This window comes from Balaenoptera ricei, chromosome 4 (genome assembly GCF_028023285.1).
Source record: "Balaenoptera ricei isolate mBalRic1 chromosome 4, mBalRic1.hap2, whole genome shotgun sequence".
Lineage (NCBI taxonomy): Eukaryota > Metazoa > Chordata > Mammalia > Artiodactyla > Balaenopteridae > Balaenoptera > Balaenoptera ricei.
This window is the reverse complement of record NC_082642.1, coordinates 126,918,172-126,936,812: the sequence shown is the minus strand read 5'-3', so window position 1 is coordinate 126,936,812 and position 18,641 is coordinate 126,918,172. Positions and strand designations below refer to the sequence as shown.

Genomic DNA, 18,641 nt, shown 5'->3' with positions numbered 1-18,641 from the left:
CCACACACCGCAACTAAGAGCAGCCCCTCTCGTCACAACTAGAGAGGGCCCGTGTGCAGCAACGAAAACCCAACGCAGCCAAAAAATAAAGAAATAAAAGAAATAAATTAAAAAAAAAATGATACCAAAGAGATTCATAAATTTTGTTTTAGATACATTTTTTGTCACACTAAGAGATATTAATGTTAGCTAGCTCCTATTCGATCCCTCTGAAGAAAAGCAAATATGAAAACCATCATAAAATTGAGACATAATGTTTATATTATTTTAAATATGGCTACAATTTATGCAGCATGGTTTTCCTATGATGACAAAAACAGTCTAAAATCCCTCAACTTCTACTTCCTCTTCCCCCACCTCCTGATTTGATTGCTTATAGTATATTTCACTTATTGGTATTATTATACTATGTACTTTATATTCCTTCAGTTGTCTACTCTTATTTTTAATTAAATCTAATTAGTGCTCAATGCCTGCCTTTTTCCCCCCTCATTTCCTATATCTAAGTTCTTTATTTTGGCTCCTTATTTTTCAGTTTGCTGGATTCTATCTCTAAAGGATATTTTCACAGGTAATTATGGAAGTTTTATTCTTCAAGTTCTTTCAGATTTACCCCTCAATGGCAATTCAAATATTCAATTCTCAAGTAACACTTTCTTTCCTTAAGAATTCTGTAGACATTGCTGTGGCAATACAGTGGTATGAGCCCAGGCATTTTTTTTCAACCATGAAGGTAAATTGTTTTTTCTTCTACATATTACCTGATGATTTTCTCTTTATCATGGAATTTTATAAATTAAACACTGTGTCTTAATGTTAATTGTGTCATCTCACTTTTTTTTCTGGTATATTATGTATTCTTTTGCTGTGCACGTTATTTGTTTCTTTCTTTAATTAATTAATTTTTTAATCAATTTGATACACATTAGTGTATATATGTCAATCCCAATCTCCCAATTCAACACACCACGCCCTGCCCCCCACCCCCCACCCCCCACCACTTTACCCCCTTGGTGTCCATACGTTTGTTCTCTGCATCTGTGTCTCAATTTCTGCCCTGCAAACCAGTTCATCTGTATCATTTTTCTAGGTTCCACATATATGCGTTATTAAACGATATTTGTTTTTCTCTTTCTGACTTACTTCACTCTATATGACAGTCTCTAGATCTATCCACGTCTCTACAAATGACCCAATTTCATTCCTTTTTATGGCTGAGTAATATTCCATTGTATATATGTACCAAATCTTCTTTATCCATTTGTCTGTTGATGGGCATTTAGGTTGCTTCCATGACCTGGCTACTGTAAATACTGCTACAATGAACATTGGGGTGCATGTGTCTTTTTGAATTACAGTTTTCTCTGGGTATATGCCCAGTAGTGGGATTGCTGGGTCATATGGTAATTCTATTTTTAGTTTTTTAAGGAACCTCCATATTGTTCTCCATAGTGGCTGTATCAATTTACATTCCCACCAACAGTGCAAGAGGGTTCCCTTTTCTACACGTTCTCCAGCATTCGTTGTTTGTAGATTTTCTGATGACGCCCATTCTAACTGGTGTGACGTGGTACCTCACTGTAGTTTTGATTTGCATTTCTCTAATAATTAGTGATGTTGAGCAGCTTTTCATGTGCTTCTTGGCTATCTGTATGTCTTCTTTGGAGAAATGTCTATTTAGGTGTTCTGCCCATTTTTGGATGGGGTTATTTGTTTTTTGAATGTTGAGCTGCATGAGCTGTTTATATATTTTGGAGATTAATCATTTGTCCGTTGATTCATTTGCAAATATCTTCTCCCATTCAGAGAGTTGTCTTTTCGTCTTGTTTATAGTTTCCTTTGCTGTGCAAAAGCTTTGAAGTTTCATTAGGTCCCATTTGTTTATTTTTGTTTTTATTTCCATTACTCTAGGAGGCGGATCAAAAAAGATCTTGCTGTGATTTACATCAAAGACTGTTCTTCCTATGTTTTCCTCTAAGAGTTACATAGTGACGGTCTGACATTTAGGTCTCTAACCCATTTTGAGTTTACTTTTGTGTATGGTGTTAGGGAGTGTTCTAATTTCATTCTTTTACATGTAGCTGTCCAGTTTTCCCAGCACCACTTATTGAAGAGACTGTCTTCTCTCCATTGTATATCCTTGCCTCCTTTGCCATAGATTAGTTCACCATAGGTGTGTGGGTTTATCTCTGGGCTTTCTATCCCATCCCATTGATCTATATTTCTGTTTTTGTGCCAGGATCATATTGTCTTGATTACTGTAGCTTTGTAGTATAGTCTGAAGTCCAGGAGCCTGATTCCTCCAGCTCCATTTTTTTCCCTAAAGACTGCTTTGGCTATCTGGGGTCTTTTGTGTCTCCAAACAAATTTTAAGATTTTTTGTTCTAGTTCTGTAAAAAATGCCATTGGTAATTTGATAGGGATTGAATTGAATCTGTAGACTGCTTTGGTAGTATAGTCATTTTCACAATATTCATTCTTCCAATCCAAGAACATGGTATATCTCTCCATCTGTTTGTATCATCTTTAATTTCTTTCATCAGTGTCTTATAGTTTTCTGCATACAGGTCTTTTGTCTCCTTAGGTAGGTTTGTTCCGAGGTATTTTACTCTTTTTGTTGCAATGGCAAATGGTAGTGTTTCCTTAATTTCTCTTTCAGATTTTTCATCATTAGTGTATAGGAATGCAAGAGATTTCTGTGCATTGATTTTGTATCCTGCAACTTTACCAAATTCATTGATTAGGTCTAGTAGTTTTCTGGTGGCATCTTTAGGATTCTCTATGTATAGTATCATGTCATCTGTAAACAGTGAGAGTTTTACTTTTCTTTTCCATTTTTATTTCTTTTATTTCTTTTTCTTCCCTGATTGCCATGGCTAGGACTTCCAAAACTACATTGAATAATAGTGGTGAGAGTGGACATACTTGTCTAGTTCCTGATCTTAGAGGAAATGCTTTCAGTTTTTCACCATTAAGAAGGATGTTTGCTGTGGGTTTGTCATATGTGGCCTTTACTATGTTGAGGTAGGTTCCTTCTATGTCCACTTTCTGGAGAATTTTTATCATAAATGGGTGTTGAATTTTGCCAAAAGCTTTTTCTTCATCTATTGAGATGATCATATGGTTTTTCTTCTTCAATTTGTTAATATGGTGTATCACATTAATTGATTTGCGTGTACTGAAGAATCCTTGCATCCCTGGGATAAATCCCACTTGATCATGGTGTATGATCCTTTTAATGTGCTGTTGGATTCTGTTTGCTAGTATTTTGTTGAGGAGTTTTGCATCTATATTTATCAGTGATATTGGTCTGTAATTTTCTTTTTTTGTAGTATCTTTGTCTGGTTTTGGTATCAGGGTGACGGTGGCCTCATAGAATGAGTTTGGGAGTGTTTTTCCTCTGCAATTTTTTGGAAGAGTTTGAGAAGGATGGGTGTTAGCTCTTCTCTACATGTTTGGTAGAATTCACCTGTGAAGCCATCTGGTCCTGGACTTTTGATTGCTGCAAGATATTTAATCACAGTTTTAATTTCATTACTTGTGATTGGTCTGTTCATATTTTCTATTTCTTCCTGGTTCAGTCTTGGAAGGTTATACCTTTCTAAGAATTTGTCCATTTCTTCCAGGTTGTCTATTTTGTTGGCAGAGAATTGCTTGTAGTAGTCTCTTAGGATGCTTTGTATTTCTGCGGTGTCTGTTGTAACTTCTCCTTTTTCATTTCTAATTTTATTGATTTGAGTCCTCTCCCTCTTTTTCTTGATGAGTCTGGCTAACGGTTTATCAGTTTTGTTTATCTTCTCAAAAAACCAACTTTTAGTTTTATTGATGTTTGCTATTGTTTTCTTTGTTTCTATTTCATTTATTTCCACTCTGATCTTTATGATTTCTTTCCTTCTGCTAACTTTGGGTTTTGTTTGTTCTTCTTTCTCTAGTTCCTTTAGGTGTAAGGTTAGATTGTTTACTTGAGATTTTTCTTGTTTCTTTAGGTAGGCTTGTATAGCTATAAACTTTCCTCTTAGAACTGCTTTTGCTGCATCCCATAGGTTTTGGATCGTCTTGTTTTCATTGTCATTTGTCTCTAGGTATTTTCTGATTTCCTCTTTGATTTCTTCAGTGATCTCTTCTTTATTTAGTAACATATTGTGTAGTCTGCATGTGTGTGTGCTTTCTACGTTTTTTTCCCTGTAATTCATTTCTAATCTCATAGCATTGTAGTTAAAAAAAGATGCTTGATATGATTTCAATTTTCTTAAATTTACTGAGGCTTGATTTGTGAGCCAAGATGTGATCTTTCCTGGAGAATGTTCTGTGCGCACTTGAGAAGAAAGTGTAATCTGCTGTTTTTGGATGGAATGTCCCACAGACATCAATTAAATCTATCTGGTCTACTGTGTCATTTAAAGCTTGTGTTTCCTTATTAAGTTTCTGTTTGGATGATCTGTCCATTGGTGTAAGTGAGGTGTTAAAGTCTCCCACTATTATTGTGTTACTGTCGATTTCCTCTTTTATAGCTGTTAGCAGTTGCCTTATGTATTGAGGTGCTCCTATCTGGGTACATATATATTTATAATTGTTATATCTTCTTCTTGGATTGATCCCTGTATCATTATGTAGTGTCCTTCCTTGTCTCTTGTAACATTCTTTATTTTAAAGTCTATTTTATCTGATATGAGTATTGCTACTCCAGCTTTCTTTTGATTTCCATATACATGGAATATCTTTTTCCATCCCCTCACTTTCAGTCTGTATGTGTCCCTAGGTCTGAAGTGGGTCTCTTGTAGACAGCATATATATGGGTCTTGTTTTTGTATCCATTCAGCGAGTCTGTGTGTTGTGGTTGGAGCATTTAATCCATTCACGTTTAAGGTAATTATTGATATGTATGTTCCTATGACCATTTTCTTAATTGTTTTGGGTTTGTTTTTGTAGGTCCTTTTCTTCTCTTGTGCTTCCCACTTAGAGAAGTTTCCTTAGCATTTGCTGTAGAGCTGGTTTGGTGGTGCTGAATACTCTTAGCTTTTGCTTGTCTGTAAAGCTTTTGATTTCTCCATCGAATCTGAATGAGATCCTTGCCGGGTAGAGTAATCTTGGTTGTAGGTTCTTCCCTTTCATCACTTTAAATATGTCATGCCACTCCCTTCTGACTTGTAGAGTTTCTGCTCAGAAATCAGCTGTTAACCTTATGGGAGTTCCCTTGTATGTTATTTGTCGTTTTCCCTTGCTGCTTTCAATAATTTTTCTTTGTCTATAATTTTTGCTAATTTGATTACTATGTGTCTCAGTGTGTTTCTCCTTGGGTTTTTCCTGTATGGGACTCTCTGCGCCTCCTGGACTTGGGTGGCTATTTCCTTTCCCATGTTAGCGATGTTTTCGACTATAATCACTTCAAATATTTTCTCGGGTCCTTTCTCTATGTCTTCTCCTTCTGGGACCCCTATAATGCAAATGTTGTTGTGTTTAATGTTGTCCCAGAGGTCTCTTAGGCTGTCTTCATTTCTTTTCATTCTTTTTTCTTTATTCTTTTCTGCAGCAGTGAATTCCACCATTCTGTCTTCCAGGTCATTTATCCGATCTTCCGCCTTAGTGATTCTGCTATTGATTCCTTCTAGTGTATTTTTCATTTCAGTTATTGTATTGTTCATCTCTGTTTGTTTGTTCTTTAATTCTTCTAGGTCTTTGTTAAACATTTCTTGCATCTTCTCAGTCTTTGTCTCCATTCTTTTTCCTAGTTCCTGGATCATCTTCACCATCATTATTCTGAATTCTTTTTCTGGACAGTTGCCTATCTCCACTTCATTTAGTTGCTTTTCTGGGGTTTTATCTTGTTCCTTCATCTGGTACATAGCCCTCTGCTTTTTCATCTTGTCTATCTTTCTGTGAATGTGGTTTTTGTTCCACAGGCTGCAGGATTGTAGTTCTTCTTGCTTCTGCTGTCTGCCCTCTGGTGGATTAGGCTATCTAAGAGGCTGTGCAAGTTTCCTGATGGGAGGGACTGGTGGTGGGTAGAGCTGGCTGTTGTTCTGGTGGGCAGAACTCAATAAAACTTTAATCCCCTTGTCTGCTAATGGGTGGGGCTGGGTTCCCTCCCTGTTGGTTGTTTGGCCTGAGGTGACCCAACTCTGGAGCCTACCGGGGCTTTTTGGTGGGCCTAATGGCGGACTCTGGGAGGGCTCACACCAAGGAGTACTTCCCAGAACTTCTGCTACCAGTGTCCTTGTCCTCATGGTGAGACACAGCCACCCCCTGCCTCTGTAGGAGACCCTCTGACACTAGCAGGTAGGTCTGGTTCAGTCTCCCCTGGGGTCACTGCTCCTTCCCCTGGATCCCGATGCACACACTACTTTGTGTGTGCCCTCCAAGAGTGGAGTCTCTGTTTCCCCCAGTCCTGTCGAAGTCCTCTAATCAAATCCCGCTAGCCTTCAAAGTCTGATTCTCTACCAATTCCTCCTCCCGTTGCCGGACCCCCAGGTTGAGAAGCCTGACGTGGGGCTCAAAACCTTCACTCCAGTGGGTGGACATCTGTGGTATAAGTGTTCTCCAGTTTGTGATTCATCCACCCAGCAGTTATGGGATTTGATTTTATTGTGATTGCGCCCCTCCTACTGTCTCATTGTGGCTTCTCCTTTGTCTTTGGATGTGGGGTATCTTTTTTGGTGAGTTCCAGTGTCTTTCTGTTGATGATTGTTCAGCAGTTAGTTGTGATTCCAGTGCTCTCGCAAGACGGAGTGAGAGCATGTCCTTCTACTCCACCATCTTGAAGAATGTCTACTGCCTCAGTTTTTGTTTTTATCCTCATCTCAAAGTGGGAAAGCATGCTAAGTAACTCAGAATGTTTTTCTGTACCATTTCTTGGGCTCTCTACCCATAAAAAGCATATCCCATATCCGTGGATTTCAGTTCATTTCACCAACTTCACAATTCCTTGGAAAATACCTAGCCCTCAGCACAGCGAGGTTCTGCAGGGGCATGTAGGTGTTTTAATCTAGGAGAGGATATTTTTGAATTTTGTCTTGCTTGCCTTTTTCATCCCCTAAGTCAGCTTCTCTCCAAAGTGGAAGATATCAATGAAACCTGTCATGTCTTATAGATTCAACTTCTTCCCTATGAATGTTTCGTGTGGGCAGCATCATGATTGAGAGCAGATAACAGCACACTTTGAATATAGCATCTTTCCTTGGCAGCCACTTTTTGATTTATACTCTAGAGTCAATTTTTTGGATTGGTTGTTGCCAGTAAATATTTGGTCATTAAAAAAAGAATAATTATTCTCCATGTTATCGATTGAAGGATTAGGATTCTGTGATCCCATTTCTCTGTACAACTTTTAAACTGAAGATCTTTGATCCATATTTTTAATTACAAATTAATTTATAATTTAATTTTAACTGAGCACAGCTATATTTAAAATATACATATTTTCTTCAATGTTTAATATGCAAAGGAACCCATACATTAACAAATGTTCTCATTTATTATTTTTGTTATTTATTTTTCATTACAACTGCTGTCATGTTCACAGCCTGAGGGTGCTGTAATAAATGGTATCCTTAAAAAACATTTTTAAAAGAATGCTACATATTAAGGAGAGCATATTATTAAGTAGATATATTTCAAAGAAAATCATTATCTTTTATGTACTTATAAAATATATTTGACCCAATCTCTTGCCAAAAGGGGATCAGAAGTGACCAGAGAAAAGACATACACAATGGAACTAATAAAAATCAATCCAACAATAATGGTTACTGCAGCGACATAACTGAACCCCAAGCCTGGTTGTAATCTTCCAGTAAAAAATAAAATAAAATCATTAGTTACATCTGTAATGTATCAGGTTACCTACCTATTCCATGGTGATGATAGAGCATGGATGTAACACCATCAAAACGAAATCCATCAAATCCATATTCTTCCAACCACCACCTTATGTTTGACAGAAGAAATCTTAAAACTTCCCAGCTAAAATATTAGATAAATATATATTTAAGCATAATGTATATAGTATTTTCCTTAATTCTTATACATCCTTTGCTAAGAGTAATAATTAAAATCAAAATCTCTCTCTTAGGAATCATGATGTTCAAAGAAATATATCACATAAACAACAGAAAACTACTAAGATTTACCTCATTTGTTTGGTGAAATTCATTCTAAAAGGAAAATCTGTTAAATTTCTTTAGCTGCAAAATCACTCAATATCTGAGAAAAACCTAAGGAAAAAATGTGTCAGTCTGGTCCAAAGTGCAGGGACTCTGTCTTGTTCAATGCAAACATACAGTGATTACTATACAGTACTGGTTACTTAAAAAAAAACCCACAAAGTCTGTCACTTATCTCTGAATTTTCATCAAGATTTTTCATGTAATATAACCATAGTTACATAGTTTCTCCTTTTAGAAAATATAATTTCATTATCAATAGAAAACTGCTTTCAGCCTTCAGTGTTTGCTTAAAATATTTCCTTATTCTACAGTTTAAAACAGATATAGTTCAGAATAAAAAGTAAAAGAAAAAAAAAAGACTTTTAAAATCAACCATACGATAAGCAGTATTATACTTACTAGACTTGTTTTGTGAGGGTAAAAGAAGGAGACCTAATTACTAGAATATACATGTTTAATAAAGTAAAAAGTTCTACAAGTTAGAGTCCTATATCCATAAAAACAGAAAGAAAACAAAGCACTGTTATAACTCAATTAAAAACACCACATGAAACAAGGCTATTTTGGACAATTGAAAAGAGGGCATCATCAATTAGTAGTTTTTTTTTGGTCATACAGTTATGGTTGAGTTCTCTATCTCATTATAACTACGGTCTTAAGACTTTAATACCTCATTTAGTTTAATGACAAAGCAGTAATAGTGTACACAATTCCTTAACCCATTTGAAATTTATGTAATTTTGTTAACCTTCTATATATTAAAGAGCAATCTGACATAAGTGGAGATTAAGTCATCACAATCAACTCCAGAATTGTAAATCAAGACTTTGGGGCAAGATGAGTATCGTTGGTAATTAACTGCTTTAAATAACTTACTTTGAGTTTCGAAAACTTACTCAAAGTTAAGAAATGAAAAAAAAACCAGAAATCCAAGCAATCCAGTAGATATGAAAGGGAGCCAGGAGGTTCTAGATTGTTAGGTCCAGGCCATGATGAAGGTAGAATATACCAATGTTTCTATTAATGCATATTCATTTAGGGTTTAAAGAGAAAAAATTCTGCTTAACAAAAAGAAATGAATAGATCAAAATTGCTCTATTTTGTACAGCAATTTCTAATATCTATACTTTTTTGAAGTTTCTTTAAAATTAATAAACTTTATTTTTTAGAGCAGTTTTGGGTTCACTGCAAAATTTAAAGGAAGCATGTCTATACTTTTTTTTTTAACAAGGTTGCTATATGAATATTTCAGAAAGAATAAATTTGCATACCAATAATCCTTTCTAAATAATATTTTGGAAAGGTCATACTTTTCTCATTTGTCCATTTAATTGGTAATGTATATTTTACTTCTGAAAGGCAAACTGAAAGTTATTTTTAGCCCAAAATACCTCAGCGTAGGAACAAAACCTGTTTAAAAACTAAATATCTTGGGTAGATGTATGAAGATATGAATATGTAAACCAGAGTTCACAGACTGTCCCTGGGCCTGATCTGACATGTATTACTGTTTTATTTATCTTACAGAAGGCAGTAGACCCTTGAACAACACAGGTTCGAACTGCACAGGTCCACTTATATTTTTTTTCAATAAATATACAGTCATCCTTCCATATTCTTGGATTAGCATCCTTGGATACAGAGCGACCACAGTATTCATTATACTATGCCATTTTATGTAAGGGACTTGAGCATCTGTGGATTTTGGTATATGGTGGGGCTCCTGGAACCAATCTTCTGCAGATGTTGAGGGACAACTGTACTTTCAATTTTTCAGTTTGAATTTCTGAAGATGGAACATGTACTTTCTGGTTCCTCCTAGTACCTGCAAAGCCACATTTTCATACCAACCCTATTGACTCATTTACGTCACCAGCTTGGGCTGGTAGACATTTGCTGTCAATTTCTAACATAAATATTAGACATTTATGTTAGACAGGTAAACACATTCAAATGTGAAAACTGCATCCTAATATCTACAGAGATAAAGTAAGAGAAAAGAAGAAAAAAAGCCAATGATATTGCAATTCAATAAAAAGCAGAAAAGGAGGTGATGTGAATCTAATAATTAAAAAGTACTGCCCAATATCACATACTTGATTAAGGGCGGAGTTACTAAATGTCCTACTGATTCCTGTTATTACAATATTTAATCTATCTTCTTCTTGACCAAAAGGAGTTATAAAACTACATTTAACATACTTGGCTGTAACTATGTGAGCAGACAGATTGTTGGTATGAGTAAATAGAAAAAGAATTTCCTGTGATAATCAGAAAAGAAACAATAATGAAAATGGAGCATCTAATTAAAAAGTTCAAATGGGCTAAAAAAATACTAAATTCTATCCTATGGACCTCTAAAATTCTCTTAACCTGAAACAAAGTCTAAACAACATAAAAATTCTTTTAAAAAATCACCACAAGATTAAACAGATAGAAACAAATCAGATTTGTAGTGCTTTCAAAATAATCCATTTATTATATTTTATGAATATGTAAACCATTAATAAAACATAAAATAGATGTGTAGTCTGTAGAGATAGAAAAGAGATTCAGTTGACCCTTGAACAATATGGGTTTGAACAGTGTGGGTCCACTAATATGTGGATATTTTTCGATAAATATAGTATCTGGATTTTCATTTTATAGATCTTTAAATTAGCGAACTGTGGGGAAAAGTTTGTGTTCAATTAGAGATCACAATATGTAGAATCAAAAGAACTATATTTTGAGTCCTGATTCTAATCCAAACTGTTTCAGCTTGAGTGAGTCATTTATCAATTACTTTGTTTTTGAGACAGAGATAGCAGATGTGGATTTCAACTGAGCAGGGGTAGGTGCATCTAAACCCCAAGTTGTTCAATGGTCAACTGGACACAAAATTTTACAGGGGAGTAAACTATCTAGAATGAAAATAGTAAAGAAACAAACTCTAGAACATTTTGTTTTTTAACAAAATCTTGGGAAATACATTCAGGAAAAAAATCAGATCTAAAATTTTCAAGTTAGTAGCAGAAAATAGAAAGCAAAAGTTAAAAGTATTAATTCTCTGGTTATACATATTTTCTAAAACTAGATTATTTTAAAAAGTTAGTAAAAAAAATTGAAAGGTAACATTTTATAAATAAATAGCCTTTGTTGTTCAAGAAAAAATAAACTACCAGTGCAGGAAATAGGGGGAAAGACAGACTCATAATTATGTTCCCAATATTTCTGTAGTCCAAATTTTCTCTTATCATCTTAGCATGATAAATCCAGACAGATAAATTCACTCTATAAACTCAGTGTCCTAATAAAACTGATTTAAAACACAGGTTGCTTGCACTCAGATCACAAAAATTGGGGCTTTCAAGACCTAACAAGACAGAGAACCAGGAAGACTGAGGTCTGAGTCCCTAAATAACCAGACTGTACACGTGAGTAATTGCATGGACACAATCCAGAACTCAAAGTTGAAAAAGAGCAGGTTTTAGAGGGTTTACAGTATCACTGGAATAAAGATGTAGCTTTTTTTTTTTCTTACACTATGTAAACATCCAACTTAATGTTAACAATGTATTTAATTATTATATAAATATATTTATCCCAGGTCACTGAAGTTAAATTACAAGAGGAAAGCTGTACCGGGAGTCCTCCAGACAACATCCAGATTTAGTGATTCATTAGGAGACCTACAGGACTAAGCATATAGTCATGCTCATGGCTATGATTTGTTACATACAGTAAAAGGATAAAAGCAAAATCGGCAAAGAAAAAGGTGCATGGGGCAAAGTTCAAAGGAGTCTAGGTGTAAACTTCCAAGAGTCGCCCTCTCCTGATAGAGTCACACTTAATTCCTCTGACAACAAACTGTCACAACACTTGTGAAGTGTCATCTACCAGGGAAGCTCGTGAGAGACTCAGTTCTCAGCAATTTTACTGGGGGCTGGTGAAATCTTAAATATATGTTAAAAATCTAAATCTAAAGGACCTCCAGCTGAGGTACTCTGTTTTGCACCCTACTTTTCAGCAGTCACATGTACGATGCAATTATTAAGCTTACACATGAATGAAATCGTTCACTGAATCTAAGCTTTGCCTTTTAAACAGAACACCAGAACAAGCTTAAGGAATATATACCAGTGAAAATATAGATTTCTGAAAGACGTCTATTACTAATCCTACTATCGTAAATTTCAAATTCAGCACCCATAAATTGCATTTTTCCTTCTTTGAGGGGCTGAGAAGAAGAGTTAGGATATATTCCAAATTATGACTGAATTACAAATATTACTCAATGTGCTCTGTAGTAATAAATGAACTGAATCATCTCAATTGAATGGTTTGCCTTGAGTCAAAGTAGGGAAACGTCTGGCAAAGGGTACAATAGAAAAGGCAATTTACTTTTTCTCCTTCAGAATGTCATCAGACAGCCCATGACACAGTTAATACTTCCAGTTGATTAGAGTCCCATAAAAATATAAAGCAGAATTTAAGAGTACAGTTTTACTTTGGTGTGTTACAGCAGACAAGGTGGGGCTTTGATTTTAAGATTATTCCATTGACACAAGGCTTTTAAAGTCTGTCTTTAAAAACCACAAAGTAGCCTAGTTTCCAAACAACTGGAAGAATTTGATGCTAACAAATATATACTTAGGAGCCAGCTTGAATGTATTTGAGAAGTAACCTATTTTAGTTATTAGCTTTCTATCTTAAACCAATTAACACATAAATTAGAAACAAATACTATGTCATATATACTGCCTAAGATCGATGGATTAGCTTATTCATATATTTTATGAAGCAAGAACAAAATCCCTAAAATCCAGAAAAAGATAATGAAATGCGCTGACTTTCCTGTGAATCATAAACCACTAAAAATGTTTAAATCACAGGTGTCTGATATACAAACTGAATACATCAATGAATAATATATACATTTAAGGATTTCTGGCAATCAAAATAATCAGTCTAATTGGTTTGGATGTCTGAAGTATTCAACCTGTAATCAAGTAATGACGATTTATTAAGATAATTTTGTCACACAGATAATTCCAGTATTAAGGTTTTTAGGAAATATCCCTAAAATCAAAAACTGTTGATTTGTCTCACATTCTGCCAATGAACTTTATAATGAAATAAAACATAGTCAGATTTTCTTGGCAAGCAAGTATAATCAGATGTAACCACACTTATTAGATGAAGTTACATTTTGTAATTCAAAACTATTTGTCTAATGTATTTATTTGTGGTCCTGAATAACTTCTAGAATTTTCAAAATCAGCCACTTAGTCCACTGGATGTTACTAACCCCACTAATATTGCATACAAATAAAAAGGAGACATTTTTAAGCAGTGGCCAAATATCAAAATATGAAGAAAAATTATATATTCCTCTCAGCTATTACAGAGTCTTTGAAGCTGAATGGCTATTAAAACGTACATCATAAAACCATAAAGCAAAAGTTACATGTTTTGATCTGGGTATTTCAACTGAGGCAGCAGATTAACCTTAAATAAAGAAAGTACTTTGAGACTTTTTCTTTTATAGAAAAATATGGCATGTCAAATAGAAGGATAGAGTCTTGAATCACAATCAAAATAACATTTTTTTTAAAGGAAGATACTCTTTTTAAAGGAAAATAACTTTTTTTTAAAGGAAGATACTGAAAAGCAGGTAATATCTTACTATGTACTCTATTTTTAAAAATAAAAAAAACTCATCTATCAGTATAATTTTAATATAACTAGTCAATAAAGGGAAAATGCTATATTTTTGCTTTTTATTTTGTCAACAGAAATTATACTGTCAGTTAATTGGAACTGATTGAGAAAAAGATTAAACATCAAAAAGTGCAAAAAGTGCTTATTCATATCTCGTACAACATAATAGTATCATCTATAACAAAATGTATCTAGGTCTTTAGACAGAATTATATTGAGGCTACTGTATATATTAATTTCAAACAAAATTAGGTAGCAAGAAGCACACGACTCTAATGAGACAAAGTATTAATTCAACTACTAAAAATCTGTAATAATATAAATTTCAGAAATGGGTTTTTATTATAAAATATGATTTTGAAGTTTTCTTTTCAATATCATGTTTTTTTTAATTTCAACCTGTACAACTTTATTTTATTTAAATTAATACACTGTTTAATCATATTATATCCACTGTGCCCTGGTTATCTACATTCATTATTACAATAAAACATTTTCTTCCCCTTAAGGCCTAAATTGTACTTAGCTTATTAAATATTGAATTAAAATTACCTCCATTTATATTATCGGTAAGTCTAATCAGGTATTCTCTAGGAAATAAGTAGGAAAGGATGGCATGTTATACTTTCATATGCTAAATGTTTCCAATTATACTTTTACTAAAAAAAAAAAAAAAAATACTCGACTTGAGAAATTTTCAAGTCTCTCTTTTCTCTAAATTTATATTCTTAACAAGCTTGGTTACCTGCTCAGGTAAGATGAGAAAAATGCAAACTTCAAGGAGAGTGTGTTTGTCCCTGTGTATGTGTGTGCATGGGGGTGGGGAGCGGAGTGGTAAGGGACCAGCAGTGAAAGCAAAAGTGAAATCTTTTCAGTCTGATACAAAAAAGGAGATAAATCTAAAATAAGTAATAACCCATTCTGATAATGATTAATTACCCTGAACGATTAAGAAATTAATAAATTTTCATACTATTTATTTTTAAATCAGTTTATATTTCTTTGCTTTCTCATAAAGATTGTTACCAAAGGTGATTTTTCAAAGCATTAGAGCTTATCATATATACTATAAAAATTTGGACAAAACTTAGAAAGATCTTTTTCAAAGTAGAGGGCCCAAAAAGCTGAGTATCTCCAGGTCCAGAAAGCAGAAAGCCAAGCCAAATCATCCTTATAATGAAACAAAGGGGAGGTATTATGTGAAATTATTACATATCTCATCTGAACAAGGCATTGCTCTTCTACAGAAAAAATCACTATAGGTTAGCTAATTCCATATACCTACATACAGGTATACAGATACACATCCATCTTTTTCAAACAAGGTTAAAAATTCAACCTTACCTATAGAATGAAAATAATTATTGCTCCAGATCAAAACTGACAGTGACTTAAACATATATAGATATACATTATTGGCAAATATTAAACTATAATTGGTAATCAGATTTTAAAAGTTTATTTTAATGGTAAAAGTTTAGAAACATTAACTATTTACATATTTCTCATTTTTCAATTTTTCTCTTCTGATTGATTTATTTCTAATAGATTAACTTGATATTTAAGTGAACTACTATAATATTTCTATTGTAGGAAAATAACTCATAAACTTGATAATTTTCCATCACTGTATTAAAATTTGTAATTAGATATATAATGTTTATTTACTTATATTTAACCAGCTTCACTTCAAAAGACTGACTTGAGGCAACTTAAAGATAAATACATCTAAACAGCATCAAAAATAAATGAGAAAAATACAAGTGAAGGAGAACAAAGACCTGTAGATAAACAAGTATAAAGCATCTGGGAATTAATTTTCTTTTCTAGTCCAAAATAATTATGATTTTATAGACTATATTGACTACAAGAGGATTTCCCTTGACTATCACCCCTAAATAATGAATATTTTACAACAATATTCAAGAAAAATACTATTACAGTTTATATAAAGTTATAGATATTTAGAATACTAAGGAAGTTGCAATGCAACAATGTACTCTGAGACCAAAAATGGATAAGCATTCTGGGGAGGAGATGAGTTGGGGAATACCAGGTGCATAGGGATAGAGATAAGGCAAGGGAAAAAAGAAGCACCTAGTTCTTCAGAAAATGGTATGTGCATGCCTGTGTGTGCTGTGTGTGTGTGTGTGTGTGTGTTCTGGGGGTGGGAAATTGAGGAAAACTGTATGGGAAGCTGCCATTAATCATATTTAAATTTCAACTATCACTCCTTCAGCAGTTTTCAAATTTGCACTAACCTTGTTAAATAAGATATAGTTCTTTAACGTCTATTTGTACACATTCTTACAAACAAAGGGAATTAGCATTTAGCGGGCTGGCTATAATAGAACAGAATGAAGAATATAGGTGTTATATAGAAAAGAAAAAGAAATTCAAATTCATTGAATGTCTACTGGCTTCTAGAACTCACATACTACATAGCCTCACTTAACAAGGCCGTAATATCAAGTGTGTTTCATGGTTGGAGAATCTGAGATTTTAAAAAGTTAAAATGTTCAGGGTCACCCAGCTAATAAGTACAGGTGGAACTCAACCTTTTGAGTCCAAAACCTCAACCCTTAAGTATAATTGGATAGTGCTACATTCAGCATGACCATGTATAAATTAGTTTTTGTTTTTGGCAATTTCCTTGGTACAATAATTTTTTAAAACCACATACTCATAGCTCCAACATGTGGTCATGTCAGTTGTATGAACTTGGGCAAGGTACTTAACTTCTCTAAGCCTCAGTTTTCTCAACTGTAAAATGGAAGATAATTTCAGCACACTCCTGAAAGAGGATTAAATAGGATAATGTGTATAATGTGGTTAGCAGTGTTTGATATATAGTAAGGATTGATTAAGGGGAGCACCTATTGGATAATAAACAGATTTTAAATGTATTTGTTTACATATAAATTAAATATAAATTGGAATAGGCCAATGTGTTATAATACCTATAATTTTTTTCATATTGAAAATAAATCTTCTTAAAGATAAGCACGCTTTGGCTAATATCAAAACAAAATGAGCCTTTTTTTTTTTTCTAGTTGATTCAGTAGTTGAGTTGTTACACATTCCTTAGAGGATTCCGACTTCCACGGCCACCATCTTGAGCCTTATTTTTTAATTCTGCATTTATTTTTTCTGGAGTAGTGTGCTGTTTACTTATTGGTGCATTCAACAAATATTTCTTGAGTACCTGCTTTGTGCCAGGCTCAATGCTAGGTGCTGGGGTTATAGTCATGAATAGAAAACATACAACACCCAGTTTCATGGAGCTTAGAGACTAACGGGAGAGACAGACATTTTACAAATAATAACACAAATGCATTTAATTACAATAGTGATTAATAACACAAAGAAAAGTATGGTAGTATGACACTATAATGAGAAAGGATCTGTCAATCTAGTGTGGAAAATATGAAGCTAGGCTCCTCAAAAAAAGTGATATTAAAGGTGGAGGTCTACAGGATAAATTGGACAATATATCACTCAAACTTATTGGAAATCACCATAAATTTAATTCAGAAAAGCTGTCAATCCATTTCTGACAGGCATAGCAAGAATACCTTTGTATTACATACTATCAGTTCTATAGTGTAATCTTTAACATGTGACCTCCTTTAAAAGTCAATTCTAATACAGTCAACACAATCAGATTTTGTGGAAAGCTATTTATTAAATTAGCCATCAAATAAACAGGTGAGAGTATGAAAAAATAAGAGATGAACATTTTTTATGTGATAATTTTGTGTGGTTGAACCTCTCATATAATACTCAGCTATTCATTTCTGAAATGTTTGAATCGCATTTCTCCAGAATTTTTCTATTTTATTTATTTGTTTGTTTGTTTATTTATTTAGCTTAGTCAATAAGTTTATTATTGTCTTTATCTGAAAAACCTTCATAGAAAATTGTGGTTTGGTTTATCAGCTCCCAGCGGCTCATTCCTGAGCTCTGAGGAAGATTGCCTTCTTCTGAGCTACTCCATCTTTCTTCTGGGCATTTGACATTCTGAGATGGTTCTACTTCTTCTTTTAACCTTCTTTCTTGGGCTTCTTCTCATAGACTGGATTCTCTCCTACAGCAGCATGAGCTTTCTTATAATCTCCTCCATCGTGTCTAGAGTCACACTGGTCTTTATGTATTGAGAGAATTATTTCTTGGAAGCATCTTCACCTTTTTAAATCATGTAACACATACAATCTGCAATGTTCTGACCCATGATGTGCTTCCAGTGTACTTCTGCAGTGGATTCCTTGCTTTCTGAATCATAACCAGAGTCTTTTGGTACTGTGAGGGACAGACAAGCCTCCATCCACAGCTCCCTTCAGGGCCCCCAAACCTTTATTTCAAGTAGTAGTTCCGGCAAGCCCTGCATCCAAACAGCAGGCGAAGGCACCAGGTTGACCGTCAGTGCTTTCTGCAGTGTATCCATGAGAGTTCATGAACATAAGCTGCACAAACTATCATATCTCCTTCTATATGGAATAAGCAATCTGACAAATGATATCTCTCTCGGTTACATGAACTATCATCCTATATTTGGGTTTCCTGTACTTATTTTTATCCTGGATTACCATGCATTTCTGAGCACAGTCATCAGCTTTAACCTCTCGTCTTCTTCCAAATTTCACTTGGTATCTCTTGAGGTAGGCCTTATTCTTGATAACTTTAATAAACCCCATCCTGCAGAACAGAGACGTGTGCCCACCGCTAGCCACAGACCTGCAGATCCAGCACCTCTGAGGGTGGCAGTGGGGTGGGGAA

At 34.2% G+C, this 18,641-nt stretch overlaps 1 protein-coding gene and 1 pseudogene across 1 annotated transcript in view; both read right to left on the bottom strand.

Annotated features, from left to right (window-relative positions):
- Positions 1-18,641, bottom strand: part of GBE1 (1,4-alpha-glucan branching enzyme 1) — a 281,420-nt gene that overhangs the window by 86,815 nt on the left and 175,964 nt on the right. Inside the window, exon 8 of the mRNA XM_059921363.1 lies at positions 7,844-7,959. Coding sequence (XP_059777346.1) covers positions 7,844-7,959 — 116 coding nt within the window. The remainder of the gene's footprint in view (positions 1-7,843; positions 7,960-18,641) is intronic.
- Positions 17,801-18,568, bottom strand: LOC132365497 (large ribosomal subunit protein uL18-like; annotated as a pseudogene).